This window comes from Pavona decussata, unplaced genomic scaffold (genome assembly GCF_977016875.1).
Source record: "Pavona decussata unplaced genomic scaffold, jaPavDecu1.1 SCAFFOLD_89, whole genome shotgun sequence".
Taxonomy (NCBI): Eukaryota; Metazoa; Cnidaria; class Anthozoa; order Scleractinia; family Agariciidae; genus Pavona; species Pavona decussata.
In genome coordinates, this window is record NW_028145506.1 from 1,669,789 (window position 1) to 1,688,632 (window position 18,844).

Here is an 18,844-nt window from a genome sequence, read left to right on the forward strand (position 1 = left end):
TTTTTTCGGGGAAGGGGAGGAGGAATGAATATTTGGCGGTGAAAGTGTTTCCACATTCAGAGTTGTGCAAGATCCTTTCTTTGCCTGGAAGACATTATCCGCCCTCAGAATGCAGGGATGAAAAGACGTGTCTGCATCTCATTAAATATCAGGAGCCATTTTTTTTGGTAGCAAAGATTCCGTCTCTTTTAAGGAAGTACAGGGGGACACTTCTTCTTCTTCTTCTTTCTGGCAAAATAAACAGTTTGCGTTTATCCAAATACAAAGTCAGTCCACATTTGGAGGCAGTATCCAATTCATTGATAAGTACTGACTGTGATTTAACAAAATGGTAGACTCGAAAGGCCGCCCGAAAGCGGCCTTCACGTTGTTTTGGAAAGTAAATATAATTGAAATTTAAAAACAATTATTTCGTAGTTAGGACCCATAAAGAAGTTTACACGCCAATTATGAGCAAAATTGGTGAGATGTAATGGCTGGTCGAAGTTCGAGAAGTTCACGGCGAAGAAATTGCATTTCGACTGGCAGAGGAAGGAACAGCTCTTGATTGGTTTAAGTCATATTTAACTAATCGTACACAACGATGTCTTGTTAATGGTTCTCTTTCTAGAATCTGCTCACTTAAATGTGGGGTACCGCAAGGAACAATCCTTGGCCCCCTTTTATTTCTTATTTATATTAATGACTTGCCAAACTGCTTAACTTCGTGCCAGCCTAGGATGTATGCCGATGACACCCACATCACTTATGCTGGCGTTGATGTGAATTCAATACAGTTAAATCTGAATCACGATTTAGATAACGTAAACAAATGGCTTATTTCCAATAAACTTAGCTTGAACACCGCTAAAACTGAATTCATGCTAATTGGCTCCAGACAAAAATTGAGTACTTTGTCGAACCCACTTGAGCTCTCGATTAATAATGTTCCGATAGGACACGTTTCCTCTGTCAAATCGCTTGGGGTATTTATTGATGAAAATCTACGGTGGCAAACACACATTGATAAATTATCTAAAAAGGTCGCTTCCGGAATAGGAGCAATAAAAAGAATTAGACCTTTTGTCCCTCCACCTACCCTTCATTATACATACAACGCACTAATTCAATCTCATTTCGATTATTGCAATCTTGTCTGGGGTGATTGTGGTAAAACATTATTTGACAGGCCACAGAAGCTTCAGAACCGTGCCGCTCGCGTTTTAACCTTTTCTAGCTATGATGCTGACGCTAACCGTTTAATTAGACAACTCGATTGGAAAGACTTGAGCACACAATTTCAAATACAGAAAGCCATAATGGTATACAAGTCTTTAAATGGTCTTGTTCCTGAATATTTATCATCTAAATTTGTTAAACGAAATGAAAAGCGTTACTCCCTGAGGGACTCTGTTAACAAACTATTTGTCCCGTTTCCGCGAACTAATTTCATGAAAAACAGCTTTACTTATAGCGGAGCAGTTCTCTGGAACAGCCTGCCCTGTCATGTGAGAGAAGCTAAATCTCTTAGTCAATTCAAAAGATTAGTTAATGATCGTTTTTAATGTTAGAGTACTAGTATACACGGCATTCATGAAAAACAGGTTTTAGTTAGATTAGTTGGGGTTAGGTATTGAATTTTGTTTAGGATAGTTAGGTTATTTCTAATTTTTATACTCCTGATGGATTTAACCGTGTTTAAATAAAGATTTATTGATTGATTGATTGATTGATTGATTGATTGATTGATTGATTGATTGATTGATTGATTGATTGATTGATTGTTGATTGTGTATATCAACGGCGAAGAGGAAAAGACATAAGTTTAAAATCATCACAGGCGCGCTACGCTGCAGGCTTTGTCGAACTGATACCTAGACCCTACTGGGAATCCTTGGGTTTCAAAGGCCGGTCATTGAGTGTAAGGATGAGCTCTTCGGGGCTTCCAGGGGGGGGGGGGGGGGTGGGCGTCTCTAACAGCCTCTGGTGAATCCCGTTGTTAACTAGCAGGAGCAAGGGCGAGGGCGGGATACTGGCGCCTTAAAACCAGTTCGCTCGGAACTGATAGGGCTCTTCAGCCATAGCAACCCATCTAGGGGAAGAAAAACTCATCATCCTGGCAACTCCCGCGACGGCGCTGGAACCATGTGTATTGGGTTCGCCTTTCCAGTGGACCCTTTCAGCAACGTGGAGAGTGGGCATCTGCTGCCTGGGTAACACCTCTTCCTCCATACACCTTCACCCAGGCATTGCTCTCTGGAGAGGAAACTCCAGCTTTGATAAAAATCAAGGAAACAACACGGAAGATAGTAGTTTACCGGCTATAAGTTACAACTCAATTGACGTAAAGTTTGGCGCCAGGGACTATTTTTGACGGTGGGAGACGCCATCGAAGCTTCATTGGGCAGCTACCGCCATTCTCAAGCTGGGCAGCCCCCGGTCAATAAGGTGCTGCCCCGTCATGGTCCGTTAACTTTCTTAGGTGCGTGGGGTTTAGGCCAAAAACCGACAAGCGGATCATCAACACCTGCACCAGAGAAATACAGAAAGAAGAAGAAAACTACCGCCCTCAAGCTGGGCACTTGGAATGCGCGGACGATGATCCCTGGTTTCACTGACGACCTGCAGGAGATTAACACCCCTCGTAAGACAGCTTTTATTGACATGTAGCTCAGCAGACGAAAAATGGACATCGTGGCATTACAGAAAACTCGACTTGCAGGATCCGGTTCCGTGAGAGAAAAAGAGTTCTCCTTCTTCTGACAACGCAAAGTGCCAGAGGAAACCCAGGAGCACGGAGTTGGTTCAGCTTCTCAACTGTGTTTGTTGTAAACACTTTTTTTCCCTTACTGTTGTATTTTCCACTCCTAAGTCTAATTTAACTAGCAGAGCTCTTCAACCAGCATTATAAATTCTACTTCCCCCTACTTTTATTACCTGCACAGAGGTAGAAGCCTTGCTCCTTTGGCCACTACGCACTTCTTCCGTGGAATGTAAAATCACTAAATAAATTGCTTTGCAAGTTTAATTTTTTTTCTTTCTATAAATTATGCTGTATTTCGTTGTAATAGGTGTGAATAAAATTGAATTGAATTGAATTGAATTCCCCCGCAGAAGGAAGCAAGCGATGTCTTGTCCTTTAACTACACACATCCAGTCCGGCTAATCCCATCTGTGCCTACACCCCCAAACTGACCGCCTCCTCCGGGAGCAAGGACAAGTTTTATGACGATCTAGCTCAGACCATCAGAGGCCTTCCTAAGAAAGAGCCTCTCCTCATCCTCGGAGACTTCAACGCTCGCGTTGGCGTCGCCCATGCCCCATGGCCCATCTGCGTGTGTCAGTTCGGCACTGGAAAGCGCCCACTTGAAATCTGCTGTCAACAGGACTTGTGCAACAGCAACACCTTCTTCCACGTCAAGCCACAGCAATGAGGATTCAGAGCCAACAGATCAACTTTAGACATGGTCTTCTCCATCAGACAGCTCCAAGAGAAGTGCAGAGAGCAACGAAAGCCTCTCTACATTGCCTTCGGCTTTTGATCTAGTTAGCAGAGATGGAATCTTCAAGAACCTCCCAAAGATTGGTTGCCCACCAAGACTTCTCAACATCATCAAATCTTTTCGTGACGACATGAATGGTACCGTGATCTTCGATGGCTCAACCTCGGTAGCCTTCGACATCAGCAGCGGAGTCAAGCAGGGACGTGTAATCACCCCCACCCTGTTCGGGTTATTTTTTGCTGTCTTCCTCAAGTACGTATAGACCAGACCAGATCTGACGGGAAACTGTTCAACCTCATTAGACTAAAAGCCATCACCGAAATGCAACTCAAACTTCTGCGGGACTTTCTGTTCGTAGATGACGCAGCTGTCGTAGCTCACTCAGCTGAGGAATTCCAGCAATTGCTGAGACCCTTTAGTGAAGCCTGGAAGCACTTCGGACTGACCATCAGTCTCAGGAAGACTCAAGTGATGGGCCAAGGAGTCCCTGACCAACCTGATAACAATCTCCAATCATCAACTTGAAGTGGTCCATGATTTTGTCTACCTAGGATCCACAATCTTCGACACACTGTCCCTCGACACAGAACTAAACAGAAAGCTTGGCAAGGCATTGACCACCATGTCCAGCCTGACAAAGAGAGTTAGGAAGAATGGAAAACTCGCAGAAAATGCCAAGATTCAAGTATACAGAGCGTGCGTGCTGAGCACACTTCGGTATGTAAGCGCGTCTTGGGTGCTACACGCACGGCATGAGCACAAACTCAACACCTTCCACCTACGCAACCTCAGACGCATTTTGAACAATGCCTGGCAAGACAAAGTTCCCAACACTGAGGTTCTTGAGAGAGCAAATCTGCCAAGCATGTACTCCCTTTTGAAACAGCGACGCCTGCGATGGCTGGGGCATGTTTGTAGAATGGAGGAGGGCAGAATCCCAAAGGCAATTCTGTATGATGAACTAGCAGAAGTAAGACGCCCCGCTGGTAGACCGCAACTGAGATTCAAAGGCATCTGTAAACGCGACCTGAAATCCACGAACATCGATACAAACGCTTGGGAAATTTTACCAAAGACATATCAGCCTGGAAGGGAGCGATGATAGATGGCCTTGATACTTTTGAGGAAACACTCACATCCAACACAGAAGAGAAGAGAAGGAGAAGGAAGAAGAAACAGCAAGAGGGGCACAAAGACTATACCTTCATCTGCCCCACCTGTGGAAAGGACTGTCATTCTAGAATTGGCCTTTCCAGCCACAGCAGAAGATGCTTCAAGCGCGCAATTCCATATTCTGACAAGACCGATGGATGCCAATATAACTGGGAAGCCACCTCACAAATAAAGTTATAAGGTTTGATTGTCAATTTTTACTAAAAGGTTTCATTTAGGAAAGCTCTTTGTCTGTTTGTCCTTCTGTTATCTTGATGAAACGAGTGGGGACACTGCGTAATCTTACACTTAATGAAATTACATAACCAGAATATAAACTAAGCGCTGGTCAAGGCCCTTCCCGATTATGCTGGTATTTTTATGAAATAGATGATGTATACACAATGAAATTTTTGGAAAAAAATTTTCGAACCTCCAGAAGGAATCGATCACAGGGAAGTACAAATCTAGGGCAGTATGGCTCCATTGTTTTGAAACAGGAAATTGAAAGAATTAAAGATGAATTGGCTATGCCTGGGCAAGTTGCCCTGACGACGGACCTTTCAATCATTCTTGACGGCAGCACAAGGCAAGCAGAGGCAATTGCCTTCATTGTACGTTTCCTTGATAACAACTGGATTATCATCCGGCGACTCGTAAGAATTGATGTCTCCTTCAAGTCAGTTAATGCCAATGAACTGGCACAAGTCAGTTAACCAGTGTCTGTCTGTGGTTTATGGGGTCAGAGTTAACTCTTTGCTTGTAGCCACGAGAGACGGTGCAAGTGTCAACCAAGCGGCGTTGGGTAGAATAGCATTCATATTCCCTAAGGGGCTTAATGTCGTGTGTCTGTCGCACACCATTGATAATATTGGAAATCATCTTGTCATCCCTACTCTCCTCGAGTTTGGCAGCTTCTGGATTCGATTGTTACGCCAGAGTTACAATGCCAAGCTGTGCCCCGTCAGCGTCCAGTGTCCTTGGCCAACGCAAGCACCAGTAGAGTCCCTGAGAGCCTTCCCCTTCCTTCGCTGTCTGTAACAGCGATATTATTATCAATGGTCTCAAAGTGGAGCTCCCTGCCTTCTGCTCAAGACCTCGTTTTGTCAACTGAAGAGAAATAAGTCAAATGGTGGTATGATCACAAAGAACAGCTTTCTCATTGGGCTTCAGCGGTGAAGCAAGTTCATTTGGTGTAACCATATGCTGCAGCAGAAAGAGTATTCTCGATATGTAAATCATCGTTCAACGAGCAACAGAAATATGTCCTAGTTTACTACTTGCAAGCAAGTGTAATGTCGCAGTACAACAAGCGATGAACGCTTTGAACATGTCGTGAAACGTTTAGAGTACTCCAGAAGGGACAAGTCAACAAAAAGCTAACGTTTTGCTATGTAATACCAGAAACATTTGAGAAACATAACCAAGTGTTATGTAAGTGTAAAAAGAAAGAGAAAGATGTTTTTGACATTATTCAGTTAACGTAAGTAGCACGTGATGCCCTATTTTATAGGTATTTCTTCAAAACAAGACAAAGCATTTTTCAAACCAAAGGAGCATAAATTTATAAAACGAACATAACTGGAGTATTTTTGGACAAAAACACGAGCGTTGCTGGGAACATAAAGAGCCAGTTTTACTAGGATAATCGGAAAGAGACTAGACACATGTGCCTTGCATGATATACACGTGAAAATAGCAGATTTGACTTAGTTTACGTCATCCTAGCTTCTCTTCCTGGGCTAAAACGTTTCATAGTTCGGTGAAACTGCTTCAGCGACAGGCAAACTAACATAGATTTTAGGCTGAGGTGGATACAGATAGGTATCAGCATTATTTCCGTGATCTTGAGTTTTGGTCGTCATAACTTTCAAGTAATATTGCTTTTCTTCACCAAACTGAAAAGATTATGGGGTAACAGTTACAAAAATGCGAAAATAAAATTGCTGAAAAATGGATCAGTAAATGCTATATAAATACCTCTTACTAACCGAGTTCGAGGTCCGGGCCGAGAATTTTCCCTTTGATTTATGGCCCAAGCGTAAGGCGAACAGGCCATAAATCAACGAGAAAAAAGAGAATCCGTAACTTACAGTATACGGACCGAGAAAACGAAGCTGGTAAGATATTTATTATATATCTGAGGTCAAGCGGGTGCGCGGGAAAGGAAACTTTCAATTTTATCACACCGCGCGTACTAACTGAGACATATAATAAAGTTAGGAATGTTTTTTTTTTTTGCTTTTTGTGCTTCAGCGACAAGAAAAATAAATAAGTTGTTGGGCTGAGACGGGTATAGAGAGCTCTTTCCATTATCTCCGTGATCATGAGTTTTGGTCGTCATAGGAGCATTAATTTGTAAAAAGAACATAATAGGAGCAATATTTTTTTTTGGACAAAAACACGAGCGTTGCTGGAAGCATAAAGAGGAGGTTTTACTAGGATAATCGGAAAGGGCCTAGACACATGTGCTTTGCGTGATATATACGTGAAAATAGCAGTTTTGACTTAGTTTGCGTCATCCTAGCGTTTCTTCCTGGGATAGAACGTTTCATAGTTCGCTGAAAATGCTTCAGCGACAAGCAAACCAACAAAGTTTTTCGGCTGAGGCGGATACAGATAGCTATCAGCATTGTTTCCGTTATCTTGAGTTTTGGTCGTCTTAACTTTCAAGTAATATTGCTTTCTGATTCACCAAACTAAAAAGAATATGGAGTAACATTTACAAAAATGCGAAAATTGCTGAGAAATGGATAATAAATACCTCTTACTAACCGAGTTCGAGGGCCGGGCCGAGAATTTTCCGTTGATTTATGGCCCAAGCGTAAGGCGGACAGGCCATAAATCAACGAGAAAAAAAGAGAATTCGTAACTTACAGTATACAGACCTAGAAAACGAGTTCGGTAGGATATTTCTTATATTTCTGAAGTGAAGCGGCTGCGCGGGAAAGGAAACTTTTAAATTTATCATACCGCGCGTACTAATTGAGACATATAATAAAGTTAGGATTTTTTTTGCTTTTTGTGCTTTAGCGACAAGCAAAATAACTAAGTTGTTGGGCTGAGACGGGTATAGGTAGCTCTTTCCATTATCTCCGTGATCATGAGTTTTGGTCGTCATAAGAGCATAAATTTATAAAACGAGCATAATTGGAGCATTTTTTTGGACAAAAACACGAACGTTGCTGGGAGCCTAAGGAGCCAAATTTACTAGGATAATCGGAAAGGGCTTAGACACATGTGCCTTGTATGATATACACGTGAAAATAGCAGTTTTGACTTGTCTACGTCATGCTAGCGTCTCTTCCTGGGATAGAACGTGTCATAGCTCGCTGAAACTGCTTCAGCGAAAGGCAAACCAAACAAAGTTGGTTAACGTTTTTGAAAGTTCTTCGGCTGAGGCGGATACGGATAGCTATCAGCATTATTTCCATGATCATGAGTTTTAGTCGTCATAACTTTCAAGTAATATTGCTTTTTCTTCACCAAACTGAAAAGATAATGGGGCAACATTTACAAAAATGCGAAAATTGCTGAGAAATGGAAAGTAAATGCTATATAAATACCTCTTACTTACCGAGTTCTAGGTTCGGGCCGAGAATTTTCCTGTTGATTTATGGCCCAAGCGTAAGGCGAGGGGGGGGGGGGGGGGGGTGCATAAATCAACTAGAAAAAAAAATGGTAACTTACAGTATGCGGATAGAGAAAAAGAGGTTAGTAGGATATTTTATTATATCTCTGACATGAAGCGGGTGCGCGGGAAAGGAAACTTTCAAATTTGTCACACCGCGCGTATTAACTGAGACATACGTTAATACAGTTAGCATTTTTTTTTTCTTTTTGTGCTTCAGAGACAAGCAAAATAACTAATTTGTTGGGCTGAGACGGGTATACATAGCTCTTTCCATTATTTCTATGACCATGAGTTTTGGTCGTCATAACTTTCAAGTGATATTGCTTTTGCTTCACCAAACTGCAAAGATTATGGTGTAAAATTTACAAAAATACGAAAAATTGTCAAGAAATGGAGAGGAAATACTAGTAAAGGGTAATTATTAACTTCCTTATGATAATACTTTCTATTCTCCTGGCAACGAAACTGTTTCAGGAACAAACAAACTAACCACATTAGCTAAAACTTCCTTCATAACTTCAACGGTACACGTCACTCAATACGCCTCTAAAAGGAACAATTTTCAGGGCCTTGCACACAGTTGAGAGCAACGCCTGATGAGAACATGTCCAGAAGAAAAAAACAGATGTTCAGTCAAATCTGGTTCGATTTTTACCCTTAGTATTGCAGGAAACATCAGAAAGAGTAAGTTCTAAGCTTTTTTCTTTACTCTTCAACAAACAAACAGAAAGGATGGAACCCGTCCTTGGTTAGCATTTTCTTTCTTTCCTTCTTTTTTTTTTTTCTTTTTGTGGTGAAATGTAAAGTAGCGATATTAAAACATGACGTTTCGACATGTATGAATGAATACCGAAACACAGGTTACTTACTTCAAACTGTAACACATACTTGAACACAAGTTTCATGATTGAACTCTACGTTAAGCTACCCTTCTCTTTGCAAGCAATATTATTAACTTACTGCATGCCCTGTTCGCCTGTGCCCAGTTGTTCAAAGCCCGATTAAGCTAATTCTGGATTAACGAAAATTTTGATTCAAGTCTAATTACTAAACAATAAAGATTTGTCAAAAAGATTTTTGTATCTCAGTTTTGACTTTGACTTTTCTTTACCATTGGCTTAAAATGAGATTTTAAAAACATTTTTAACGAGCGAGCTGAAAACCTCGGTTAACTTTTAATCGTGGATTAGCGTTAATCGCCTTTCGAACAACCGGACCCTGCTGAATTTTAATTTCAACGCCGATGTCAGTGACATCAGGCCACAGGGTGCTTTATTCAACTTATCGCTTTATGTACAGGACTGACGAAGAGTTTTACAATCCTTGTTCTGGAGCCAGACTCCATCCAACATGGATGACATCAACGAATTAGAGACCAATGAGAGGCCGAGTGATACGAGGTAGGTATTTTTTTCTCAGCTATGCTACGCACGCATGCAACATTGCCAGCAATCGACTTTGCGCGGCACTCAACTCAAATGATTACAGGCAACAGTTAGATGCAATTTTCTTTTCCGTGACCGTTTGTGCTGTACAGTTTTGTCGGCTCTCGTTTTGCAAGTGGATCTGACTGTTTCAGGAACTTCTGGATTAATATGGTATGGTATGAATTGCTGAAGTTTATATTAACATGCGGCAATCACAATCGAATCAGTGTGAAAATGTTTCGAATATGGAGATAACATTCATTACAAGACAGTTGGGAGCATGAACTTGGATCTCGAACGTTTCGAAGTCAGTTTTCTCCACGGATAACAAATCGTAACGTCGTAGTAAGCTAAGTAAGTAACAGCTCGCGAATTTTCCAGCGCGCGAGTTAGCACTTCCTTGTATCTGACTCGTTTTTTCCCTCCTCAGACAGCGCTTTGTTGCTTAAAAAGACATTCCGAACATCCGCACTAACTGACTACTAATGCAAAGTTTGTCATACAATCAATCCATCCTCAAGAAGGAACAGTTTTTCTCGTGTAATATGATGGTTTCAGAATTCTTCATTCAGCATTCAGCAATAAGTCACTAAAATATTTATACCCAGGATCTCAGCACATCTCCATTTCGAGACAACTGTGTAGATACACACGCGTATATACATACGTGCTCCATTTGGTCAACCTTCAAGTTTCTTGCATACTTGCGTTTTATGTCCTTAACTATCCATTTTACCTTGCCAAAACATGACTTGGAATGTAGCTCATCCAACGCCATGATGCTTGGGTATCACCGATCATCATCTTGTCCTGGAGTTTCTGGTTATCGAGCGTTGATCAAGATATCGGGGGTGAAATTATAGTGCTTAGTGAAGCAAATCCAATGGAAAAAAATCTCTCAGGTCCGCAAAAACGGGATTATTTGGTATCGCTCCGCAATGTTTTTCTTTTTATTGCTTTGCTTTGTTTTCCTTTTTTTTTTTTTTCTTTCCAAATCTTAGATAATTTTTGAGATTCGCATGTGCGTACTGGCGCACAGGCACCTTCGCTCGGACGGTTTACAACTGTAGATCTTCACAGGCTTTTTGGTGAAGGCTTTTGTTTAATTATTCTGTAATCTGGTTGCCAATAATACCAATCTTTCACTTTCACCTTTGATATTTGGTAGCGTTAGCAACATTTCGGTGATTTGAAAAGTTATAAGGATACTTTCCGGCGAATAAACACTACAACACATTTCAAGCGTAAACACTCTTGAAGGTGCCTTTCACTTATTAGCTTCGAATATTTGCTGCACGACAAATTACATGCTCATGATCGTGGATGCGCTTCCCATGATTTTCTAAATTAGAATTCTTTTTGGGTTTTTTTATTCGGTTAAGAAGGCACTTTAATTCTCCGCAATAGGGGCTGTCATGCAAATCGTTCCCTCGCGATCGAATCAAAGAGGCCTCATAATCCGCCAAACGGGCTGCATAATTCATTGAGAGCTGCATGTCCTCGAAGGGGCTAAACAATCCCTCGAATGAGCTCAATCATCTCTTCATAAGGCTTAATAATCCCTCAATAGCGTTGAATGATCTCTTTATCCCTCGAAGGGGAATGTTTGTTAAGTGAACGTAGATTGTCGAAGAAGACACAAGTGTCTTCAAATGTACAAAGCCATTGTTTATCGCCAACTGGTGAATTCATGACTTCGCCGCGATTTTCTTTTGAGAGGCGTCAAATGATTTGATTGTCCCGCTTGGTAAAGCTGTACGACAATATTCACCAACAGTTAACAAAGTAAATATGGATGCTTGCCAAACAAACTCGATGGCGTTATTAAGCGGAGAGAGGGAAATCCAAACGTCGATTTCGGTGCGATATTTCGACCACGAACTCTTCGTAGGGATTGACAATAGCTAACCTCTACTTTGTACAAACACATCCAATTAAAGCCATGCCTACTTGAATCAGGTAAATTGTATAAAATCATTTCGTCAAATGCTGTACTTACCAAAATTTTAAGCTAATCTTGCTTGAGAAAAACACTGCTCACAAACGCTACGAAAATTGACAGGTTTCAAGACTAACCGAAAGTATACCAACGAATCAATCGGACTTTAAATCGTCACAATTGTCAGTGAAATTTTGATTTTCAGATCTCTACCTCATTTTTGCTTTTTTTGTTTTGTTTTGTTTTGTTTTTGCTAAAACTTCGCATATCCGTCGATTAGTTAACTCCGAATATTCTTTTGTTACGTTGGTTAACGGACACGCATTATGGCATGAAATCTACGAGCCTTCAGCGATCGTAAAAGGAAAAATCAGGGACTTTCCCTGACTCCAGACATGTATAAATGATTAATTGCAGTATCCTGATTGTCCAAGAAGCACGCAAGCATAGCGAACATAATTCGAAGCCACGAGCGCGAGAGTATTCCCATTAAGTGTCTAAGGTTGTTTTGTCTGGGAAAGACGGCTAAATATGGGATCAATGCTTTGGCTTTGGGCTATTATTTGATGGTTGATTGAGTCTGGTATTGTTGTAGTGCCTCTGGGTTTCTGCTCCGAGCAGAAACCCAGAGGCACTACAACAATTGCGGCGCAATTCATGGTAGGATAAAAAAGAAAGCGATGTGTGGATCTAGCGTTATTTCAGAAAACGTTTAAATTAAAGAAACGGACTAAAATATATATTCGCCGGAGACTATAAGGCTGGAAAAAGTCCCGTGCGTGATCGAGTCACGCACAGTTTCTCTATCTTCATATTCCAAGCCTTTTTAGTTCCTCTTCTGAATATGCCGGCTGAGAAGAATGACAGTCTGCTATTTTAATTTTGAGTTATTGGAGTTTGAGACGTTAATTCTGGTTTTCTCCTGAGGACTGATGTTTGTGGTTATAGCTAGAGTCAGTATTCGTCGGAATCTTCCGCCTCGCGTGATTGACAGATAAATACCTCAAGCGCGCCCTTTTATGGCAAGCTAAATACCAGAACCAGACATGTATTTCAAAACATCGTGAAATATTACCTTGATTTGAAAGTGCAAAACAATCCAGCGAGGCAGAGCTTACGGTCTTCTCTCAAACAAACCAACGCAAACGGTTACAAACCACAACCAAAAATGGGAATGAAGGCAATTTCAATTCGTTCATATTAGCGAGGTTAACGTCTTTTTGTATGTGTTTAGAGAGAACGCAAACTCGCCGGCAGTACTAGTTTTGAGACACGACTTGATTGTGATCTACGTTTCTACGCAGATCGACTGTTGGTGCGCACCAGCAGTGCTATAGACAAATCCCCGTAGGAAGGTTTTTATTCAAGTAATTATAATTTTGTATTTAACAATAATTATTATTCCACCCACGCTTGTTGGATATGAGTTGATTATAACCAAGTCGCCCCTCAATTGGCTATTAGTATCATCTCATATCCAACGCGCGCTCGTGGAATAATTGTTAAATGTTAAATATAATAAATATAAAACTGAAAAGTCAACGTTACGCCGTAACGTCGTTATTCGTTTTACTAACAACCCGTTTTCTGTCCTTAAACTTGAAAATCGACTTAAAATTCCAACATTAAGAAATTAAATTGAGCAGTCTCAGTCTCCGATATAAACCGCGACATACAAATCACAAGTTTATAAGCATTGTAGTGCTGACTGACATTCATCCACCCACTACATCATCGAACGAAAAAAATTTAAGTTGAGGGACAGATAACGCCTGCTAGTCAAAAAAAAAACTGGCATCACCGATCCAATTCCGGGAAGTTGGCTTCAGGCAATAAACGAACTGGTCAGCGCCTAAGAAAAAAACATGTGGGCGGTGAATTCGTTTTAAACGGTGGTGGACTTACGTTGTCACGTGACAGCTTAAATGAAACTCTTACAGCGTTCTTATTACTATCAAATTGGTAAGAAAAGTTTAATCTTGCTTAGCGAAAAAATTTCAAAGTACGAAAGCCGAGGAGGGACTCCAGACTTCAGAGTTCAGACTTCTGGCTTCACGGCTGGGACGTCTTGTTATGGTCATTATTAGAGGAGCAATTTCTTTGGTGTACTCCAATGCCTCACACCATTGTTGGAAAATATAACTCAGATCCGCTAACCTCTTCGTCCATATTTGATAAATTAAATCACTTCTCACAAAAAGATGTTCACTGCAGCATTGATTCACCGCATCGGAGCAGCATAGTTTATAGTTTGCGTTAGAGGTTTCCATACATATCCCTGTATTTTTTCCCGCGAACTATTTTTAGGAGCATGCAGTTCACGGCTGGTTCGCTATACAGACAAATGTATGGAAAGTTCCAAACACGACTGGACGCTCTCTGTCACAGCTACATCCCTCAAATTTTGTTCTTAAAATCCTTTTTCTAGTGTCAAAAGTTTCCAATTCATGAATTTTTCAGAAGCAATGTTTTATGAAAATTATTTGACATCGGATTTCCATACAAACACTGTTATTTCAAGCCTGTTTGCCTACCCGTCAAAATGGCGTCGAAAACCGTGATAAGGCCTAGTTAAAACCTGCGACATATTTTTACAGCTGGCGAACTCTGCAATGTAGTGCCAAGAGGGGAGAGGAACGGGGAGTTAAATTTCTTTCTCCCTATTTTTTCCCCTATTTTTCTCCCTCCTCCCTAATTTTTTCGGCCATTTCTCCCTCCTCCCTGATTTTTCGCCTTTCTCCCTGATAAGTCTTTTAAGGGTCTTTTAAGAGGCTTATTTTATTTGCACTTTACCACAGTGCCTCGCTTCCACATGTATTAAAAGAAGGAAAACATACGACACACGTTTGTCATGTCGTTATATCTCGTTCTTGCCATACCTTTCGGTTTTGTGACGTGAGCTTAAAGCTTTGATGTTTACAACATTTATTTTAACTACTGTATAAAGGGCAGAATGGTTACTCGCAACTACTTGCTACATGAAACAGAGTAATGCAAGTACATTTGTTAATTTAAGCATTCCACTGTTTGTACAAAACTATCTGAATGTAATTTACAACCTACCGCTTCACCTTCTGGAGTGGCTCAATGGTTAGCGTGCTGTACTCTGGATCGAGCAGTCCGGCTTCGAGCCCAGTAGGAGATAGCAAGGGGTGACAGGCCAGCACGACTTCTAACAATGGAAACATTTTTGATGTGTGACCTCTTTATATTTTCGCTCTGACAAGCATGTCATTTAGAGATTTTCCTTTTTTAAAGGAAATTAGTGGTGGCTCTTTGAAGATTTCTCGTAAGAAAGGCTGGTTTTGTATTAAGTGCCATTTTCCCATTAAAACATGTTTGAGGTTGGGCACTGATGGTTGATATTGTGTTACAAAAGGCAATAATTGTTTGGGGGTGTTGTCTTTTTGCTTCAATGCCGATGACCTTTCTGTAAATTTGACATCTGATAAAATTTTTTCAATCAGATTATTTGGGTAGCCTCTAGCAAGGAGTCGTGATTTAATTTTTTTAATATTATCCTCAAATGTTGTTTTTGAGGAGTTTGTTCGTAGGAGTCTTAGGGCTTCGCCCTTGACAAATCCTTTTTTGACTCCTGGTGGGTGGCTAGAGGAGAAATGCGTGTATTGAAAGGTTTCAGTAGGCTTGAAATGTGTTTTAATATCCAGTATGGATTGATGGTGGAATCGATTGCCTTTGTAAACAACTGTATCCAGAAATGTAGTCTCAGCATTGGAGATTTCAGCTGTAAATTTGATTGTTGGATGATATGAGTTTGCTTGTTCAATGAACAGTTCTATATCGTGTTTACCAGTGTCCCACAGAGATAAAATATCGTCAATGTAACGTTTCCAAACTGTAGGTTTTACGACGCTTTGACTAACAATTTGTGTTTCAATGTCGGCCATAAAAATGTTTGCAAAAGCAACGGCCATTTTTGTACCCATGGCTGTACCATGGATTTGGAGGTAGTTCTTTCCATTGAATTGGATTGAATTGGATTGAATTGAATCTTCAAAGAGCCACCACTAATTTCCTTTAAAAAAGGAAAATCTCTAAATGACATGCTTGTCAGAGCAAAAATATAAAGAGGTTACACATCAAAAATGTTTCCATTGTTAGAAGTCGTGTAGGCCTGTCACCCCTTGCTATCTCCTACTGTGATTTTTTCCAGACAGAGCCCGGCGGGGCATTCTAACGCGTGAAACCACTTAATTAACACATTAAAACACAGTCTTGTACTGTACAAAATCTATATAGTCTATCAAAAAATACACGCAAATTACACAGCATATTCTGCTAACACCGAGGGTAGAAACCTACCCAATTGTGTATTTTTATTTTAGACTAAAAAATTATTAAAAATTACAAAAGAAATTACAAAATATCTCACTTAAATACCTCTTATAAAACACAACCCATAGCTTGAGCCCACATCGGATCGAAATTTAAATGACGTGAAATCAATCTATGCATCGGGTGTAATTCACTGAACTTGTAGACCCTTGAAGAGTTTATTTCACATTGCTGGGTTTAATTCTTCTGGTGTTTCAGCGTTAGGTCATAAACCATGCAGCGTTAATTTAGGTCTTTAACCTTACACTTATAATAAAAAAAAACAAGGAACGAGACTTTCGTGATTCAATTTCAAAACAATCTTCAGTAACACCGTAAACGGCTTTCACATGAAAATAACATTCACTCACCTTGATACTCAAAAAACTCCGAAAACTTCAGATTCCCTAAAAGGTCCTAAAACCGACGCCAAACAAAAGAAGTCACAAAATCCCGGAAATCAGACAGATCAGTGCTGTCGTCACCGCTCGGTCAAGACTGGGTACGGTGTTCAAATGATGATCTCACAAGACTCACAAGAAATTGTTGAGACTACATGCGAGAACTCTTACATACACTCATCTGTAAGTCAGTAAGGACCTTGAATTGAGAGCTACTAAGGCTTTAAACATTCATGTCACATTTTTTTAAGGACCATTCTCCGTCCTCCCTTTTTGTGCTTGTTCTCCCGTCTCCCTATTTTTTTGCTTCCTTTCTCCCTCCTCCCTTTCTTTTTTGGCCGTTTCTCCCTCCTCCCTGATCCGTTCCTCTCCCCTCTGCCAAAGGTCAAGCACACATTTCAGTATGCGGTATAACTCGAAATATTCTCATACTTTGGCTTTCAGTAACAATTGCCTTGATGTACTTCAAACCTTAATATCAGGCTGGGTTCTCCATTGAGATTTTCACAAAAGGTTGTTAAAGTTGGCTAATTTCGACCACGACATCGTTTGGCGGAATCAAATAACTGCCACTGAAAACAAACCAGACAAACCGACGCGACGGGTAAATTGCCAATTACATCTTCAAGGCCGTCAATAATGCTCCTATCTTGCTTTATCAGAAGGATTTCTGTTTTCCCCTCACTTCCTTTTATCCATTATCGACGGAAAAAGAAGGAATGGAAAAGATTTAGACATGTCTGACGTGTTGCGTGACAGCAAATATGCAAATTAGTTAGATCGTCACTGAGATATGCCAGAAGGCAGTAGGGAGGGGGTGGGGGAAGGGAAAGGAATTCATATAAACACCTTTGTTCCAAACAATTGCTTTAACCGGCCCGTAGTAAGGCTAAAACAATTTTGGGGGGAGGGGTGGAGCAAATTGTGAACATCAAAAAAGGAGCAGATTTAGTAAGCAAAACAATATAACTTTGCACTTGCATCACACTATTTGGTATATTTCTTTGCCGTCACTGTACGCGGAATTGCCTAACTTACAATTGTTCACGTTTGAACGAGGACGTAAAAAGACGACGACAAATTTTCCTTTCTCTTTTTCCAGTGAGCTTGGAATCGGGCAGTAAGAATCCGTCCGCAGGAGAATTCGCCTAAAATAAAAAAATAATAATAATAATAAAAGCGAGCTGGAATTATCGCGATGAAGTTTTAAAAGAACGCGAATTCTCTTTACAGATAATGTTTTCGCCAGCTCGCTACTAACAAATACAAATCGGTCATAAGGATTTTGGTTCTTATTTCCGATTCACAAGGAAGGAATGCCTTTGTTGCTGTTGTATAAAAATCAAATGTTAGCGGTGGCTTAACTAGATACATAACCTTATTTCTTTTTAATTTCAGCCTCTTCATTGTTTCACTTAGACCACCATAAGCTGCTTCCCTTGTTCTAAAGATTAAAGGACGGTGCATGCAGACCTAAAAATCTTAGCATTAGGCCTCTTTAGGGCGTGGCGAAGACACAAACTTCACAGGTTTCTTTTTTCTTCATTTGAAAAGTTTTCAATACGTTCCTTTAATAGGGATAATACGTCTTTCGCACGGACGTTACATAAGCCTGAAAAGCTCCAACTAGGACTTACCGATGTCTTACTTTCCTCAAGAGAAGGGCCTTTTTACGAGGTGGTGGACAAAACGTTGTCCTGGATCTACAGTCAGTAGCACTAGAACTAGGGTTCCAAGCACAGAAAAAATAAATATATAAATAAACAAAAAACACTGAAAACTTCACGTTTAATCTAATTAACGGCTTTCTCCGCATATGATGAACTGAAAATACACCTCGGAATGCTAATATATTGTGCTGGAAAAGACTGAATGTGTAAAAAAGTAAAGTGTTACATCAGACGTTTTTACAGTTTACTATGTATAAAAGGTAATGGAAATTATGTATACGCAAACCTGAACCAACTGGAATAAATAGTCCTAGTTTCTTCCTTATCAAATGGCACGAATTTTTTACCAAGTCCTCGTTCTGCTTTTGCGACCTTTTTGCGCCTGGCTCAGTGTCATGGCTCGATATCGGCGGAGGAATTTGACAATTATTTGAACCTCGACGCCAGCCAATGCCAAGAGACAAGCGGTGTCGAAGACAAACCGTCAATTCCGAAAGGTTTAACTCCGTGGTGAAGGAGATAACCGTCCTTGTCCGGATAAGTTCAATTTCGGTTTCTTCATCGACTTGTGACCCGCGATGTTCCTTTTGCAATTTATTTCAGTTGATCTACTCCTGTCTTTGGGGTCAAAAGAGTAAGGACCTCCGACCAAGGAGGATTTCACATGCATTAGCATACCTCAGCGACCGACTATCACGTAAACGCGTAATCTGATTGGCTACACAGGTGCCGTCTATCGATCGATAGACGGCACCTAGAGCTAATCAATCTTTGAAAATGGCTTCCACTTCGCGTTTTCGTGAA

At 40.6% G+C, this 18,844-nt stretch overlaps 3 protein-coding genes, 1 long non-coding RNA gene and 1 pseudogene across 4 annotated transcripts in view; 3 read left to right on the plus strand and 2 right to left on the minus strand.

Annotated features, from left to right (window-relative positions):
- Nucleotides 1–13: 13 nt before the first annotated feature.
- LOC146474501 (uncharacterized) lies at nucleotides 14–1,702 on the minus strand. Its single transcript, XR_014866168.1, has 2 exons — nucleotides 735–1,702; nucleotides 14–697 (listed from the first exon to the last, which is right to left on the minus strand). It is a non-coding gene; the product is annotated as an uncharacterized LOC146474501 (long non-coding RNA).
- A 1,337-nt stretch (nucleotides 1,703–3,039) lies between these two features.
- Nucleotides 3,040–7,077, plus strand: LOC146474502 (uncharacterized; annotated as a pseudogene).
- LOC146474503 (uncharacterized) lies at nucleotides 4,105–4,584 on the plus strand. Its single transcript, XM_085117144.1, has one exon. The coding sequence runs from the start codon at nucleotides 4,105–4,107 to the stop codon at nucleotides 4,582–4,584; it is 480 nt and encodes a 159-aa protein (XP_084973270.1).
- Nucleotides 7,078–8,812: 1,735 nt separating the features above from the next.
- LOC146474504 (uncharacterized) overlaps nucleotides 8,813–18,844 on the plus strand; it is a 30,551-nt gene continuing 20,519 nt past the window's right edge. The window contains exons 1-2 of the mRNA XM_085117105.1: nucleotides 8,813–8,952; nucleotides 9,568–9,668. Coding sequence (XP_084973231.1) covers nucleotides 9,619–9,668 — 50 coding nt within the window. The 5' untranslated portion in view covers nucleotides 8,813–8,952; nucleotides 9,568–9,618. The remainder of the gene's footprint in view (nucleotides 8,953–9,567; nucleotides 9,669–18,844) is intronic.
- LOC146474505 (uncharacterized) lies at nucleotides 14,622–15,811 on the minus strand. The gene has a single exon (XM_085116961.1). It carries the CDS (start codon nucleotides 15,579–15,581, stop codon nucleotides 14,841–14,843), a length of 741 nt encoding a protein of 246 aa, XP_084973087.1. The 5' UTR covers nucleotides 15,582–15,811; the 3' UTR covers nucleotides 14,622–14,840.

Bases quoted from the DNA above. Each gene is read 5' to 3' on its own strand.
- LOC146474503 (XM_085117144.1), top strand. From the start codon at position 4,105: ATGTCCAGCCTGACAAAGAGAGTTAGGAAGAATGGAAAACTCGCAGAA.
- LOC146474505 (XM_085116961.1), bottom strand. From the start codon at position 15,581: ATGGGTACAAAAATGGCCGTTGCTTTTGCAAACATTTTTATGGCCGAC.